The sequence below is a fragment of the Fulmarus glacialis genome, unplaced genomic scaffold (genome assembly GCF_000690835.1).
Source record: "Fulmarus glacialis isolate BGI_N327 unplaced genomic scaffold, ASM69083v1 scaffold20391, whole genome shotgun sequence".
In the NCBI taxonomy this organism is placed as follows: Eukaryota; Metazoa; Chordata; class Aves; order Procellariiformes; family Procellariidae; genus Fulmarus; species Fulmarus glacialis.
In genome coordinates this window covers 7,686-10,488 of record NW_009191132.1, presented here as the reverse complement: position 1 = coordinate 10,488, position 2,803 = coordinate 7,686, and the positions used below count along the sequence as shown (strand labels likewise).

At 62.5% G+C, this 2,803-nt stretch overlaps 1 protein-coding gene across 1 annotated transcript in view; it reads left to right on the top strand.

Annotated features, from left to right (window-relative positions):
• Positions 1-2,803, top strand: part of LOC104083181 (unconventional myosin-Vb-like) — a gene marked incomplete at its 5' end in the record, with an annotated part of 13,513 nt that overhangs the window by 4,024 nt on the left and 6,686 nt on the right. Inside the window, 9 exon segments of the mRNA XM_009586581.1 lie at positions 281-364; positions 947-1,096; positions 1,247-1,344; positions 1,497-1,583; positions 1,668-1,779; positions 2,013-2,224; positions 2,395-2,461; positions 2,464-2,559; positions 2,651-2,793. Coding sequence (XP_009584876.1) covers positions 281-364; positions 947-1,096; positions 1,247-1,344; positions 1,497-1,583; positions 1,668-1,779; positions 2,013-2,224; positions 2,395-2,461; positions 2,464-2,559; positions 2,651-2,793 — 1,049 coding nt within the window.

The following is a 2,803-nucleotide window of genomic DNA, read 5'->3' as shown; positions in this document are numbered from 1 at the left end:
AGCTGTCTGTACCCTCCCAGGCTGGGAATTAGATCCTGCTGGCTCTGCTGCTGCTGAGTGCTGGGCTGCAACTCTTTAACTGAGGGTAAAAATATGGAAACTCTGGCTGTGATGTTTCTCATCAGTACCCTCGCAGCGGGGCAGGAGCTAGGCAGCGCCGCCACCACCAGCTCTGACTCCTGCAAGGTCTTCTTCCGAAAGCCTTGGACTGTGTCCAAGCAGACCAAACCGGTCTGGGAAGCTGCAGGCCAATGCTGGTGTTTGCCTTGTCTCCTGCCAGGTGGAATACCAGTGTGATGGGTTTGTGGAGAAGAACAGGGACGCTGTCCCCGAGGAGCTGGTGGGGCTGCTGCGAGCCAGCAAGGTGAGAGCCACCCTGAGCAGGGGCTGTGTAGGGCAGAGCCTGGCCGGCTTGTGGCCCTGGGAGCCTGGGGCTAGGAAAGACTGATGGTGTAGGAGGTATAAGCAGTGCAGGGTAAATCCCTGTCTGCCTGCTGGCACAGCCCCACGCAGTGCTGGCCATGGTCAGGGTGCCCTGAAATGCGGGTGCTCTCCACCCTGTTTCCCTGCCTTGGGCTTCCCCATCTTGGGGGACACCTTGGCCATGTCCCTGCTGAGAGGGTTGGAGGGTCCTGCTGCTTGCAGGTCTGTAACGCTGTCACTTCTCCCTTCCACCCTGCGTGGCCCTAGCAGAATGTAAGGGACATCTTGGAGGGCTTCCCACTTGGGAAGGTGCACTTAGTTTTTCCTGAGGGAAGCAGCAGGCAGGGCCACAACCAGATCTGGCACATCTGGGCTGTAGCAGCGCAGAGGACCGTGCGCTGAGCTGGCCTCTGTGGAGCCTGTGGTCTTCTGGGGTTGTGTCTCCTGGTGGCGATGGCTCTCTGGGTACTGGGTGATGCTCGCTGCAAGGTCTGCCTGGCTCTCACAGCTCTGCTCTGTGCAGTCTGCCCTGCTCGCTGAGCTCTTCCTGGAGGAAGGGGACGGTCCCATGTCCCTGCAGTCCCGCAGGTCCAGCGGGCCCAGGACGGCTGGTCGCCCCAGCCGGAGATCGCTGCCCAGTAGCCAAAAGAGCAAGAAGTCCATCTCCAGCCAGGTATGGGGTGAGGGGGAAAATGTTTGCTGGCCCTGGACAACGGGGGCTGCGATAGCCCCAAGGGGACCCGTGTGTGTCCTGGCCCAGGGAACCCCACAAGCCCCAGAATGTTCCTGCTGGCCCTGATCACGCTTGCCTTGTCCTCTGCAGTTCAAAGCCTCCCTGAACCGGCTGATGGAGATGCTGGGCAGCAGCACACCGCATTACATCCGCTGCATCAAACCCAACGATGGCAAGCAGCCCTTTGTGTGAGTGCCTGGCCAGGGAGGCTGGAGGGGATGGGGACACTGTGGGGCACTGCTGCCCCTCCAATCTGGGTCCCTCTTGCCCTGGCCCTGCATAGCTTGGAGTGTGCCAAGCTGGCTGGGACCCATTCTAGATCAGCCCCTCTTTGCCCCAGGTTTGACTCCAGGCGAGCAGTGGAGCAGCTACGAGCCTGTGGGGTCCTGGAGACCATCCGGATCAGTGCCTCAGGCTACCCCTCCAGGTACCCCCCTGCTTCAGCAGCACCCTGGGTGCTCCCCTCTCTCCAGGCACAGCATCTCTGATCCCCACTCTGTCCCCCCCACAGGTGGACATACCAGGAGTTCCTAGAGAGGTACAGGGCTCTGGTGAGCAGAGAGGAGCTGATGGGCACTGACAAGAAGCAGATCTGCAGCCTTGCCCTTGAGAGGCTGCTCCAAGTAAGGGTCCTGCTTGAGGGGTGCAGCTGTGGTACCAGAATATCCCTTGCAGATGCTTCTCCCCATGTGTGGGTGCCCAGTGAGGTACAGAAATGGGTGAGCTGGGAGATGGGAAGGAACTCAGCCTCCAGGGAGGTTGGATGGGGAGATCAGTGGCATGAGGAGCATCACTCTTGAGGGAGCCTGGCTGGGGTACACTTTGTCCCTGGGACTGACTTCACCCTTGCACGCAGGACCCCAGCAAGTACCAGTGTGGGAAAAGCAAAGTGTTTTTCCGGGCTGGCCAAGTGGCTTACCTGGAGGAGCTGCGGTACCGGCGGCTGAGGGCAGCCTGCACCCTGCTGCAGAGGCACCTGCGGGGCTGGCTGGCACGGAGGCGCTTTGGACGGGCACGTGCCGCGGCAGTCTGCCTGCAGCGCCATGCCCGGGGCATGTTGGCCAGGAGGTGAGCGGGGGACGGGGCTTGGAGGGAGCTGCAATGAGCTGAGACAGAGCTCAGCCTTGGGCTGAGCTGGCAGTTGTACTGGCTCTGGGCTGGGCTTTGACCTGGGTGTCCCTGGGGTATGGGCTGGCCGCAGGCTTTGTCAGCCCCCCGGTGCTCTCTCCTCCCTGCAGGTTCGCCAGGATGCTGCGAAGGACCAGGGCTGCCGTGATGCTGCAGAAGACCCTGAGGATGGTTCTGGGGTTCTGGCCCGCCGCTTCTACCTACGCATGCACCAGGCTGTCATCACCATCCAAGCCTTTGCCCGGGGCATGTTTGCCCGGCGTCTTTACCAACAGGTAAGAGCCTGGCAGGGCGGTGGGAGTCCCAGTCCCACCCGGGGGGGGCTGCGCCGCTGGCGGTGCCACTGCCCCATCTCTCCCTCCACAGATGGTGTGGCACCAGAAAGCCGTGGTGATCCAGGCTGCTGTCCGGGGCTGGCTGGCCCGGACCCACTATGCCCGCCTGCGTGGGGCCGTCATCTACCTGCAGTGCTGCTACCGCCGGGTGCGAGCATGCCGGGAGCTGCGGCGGGGGGGGGGG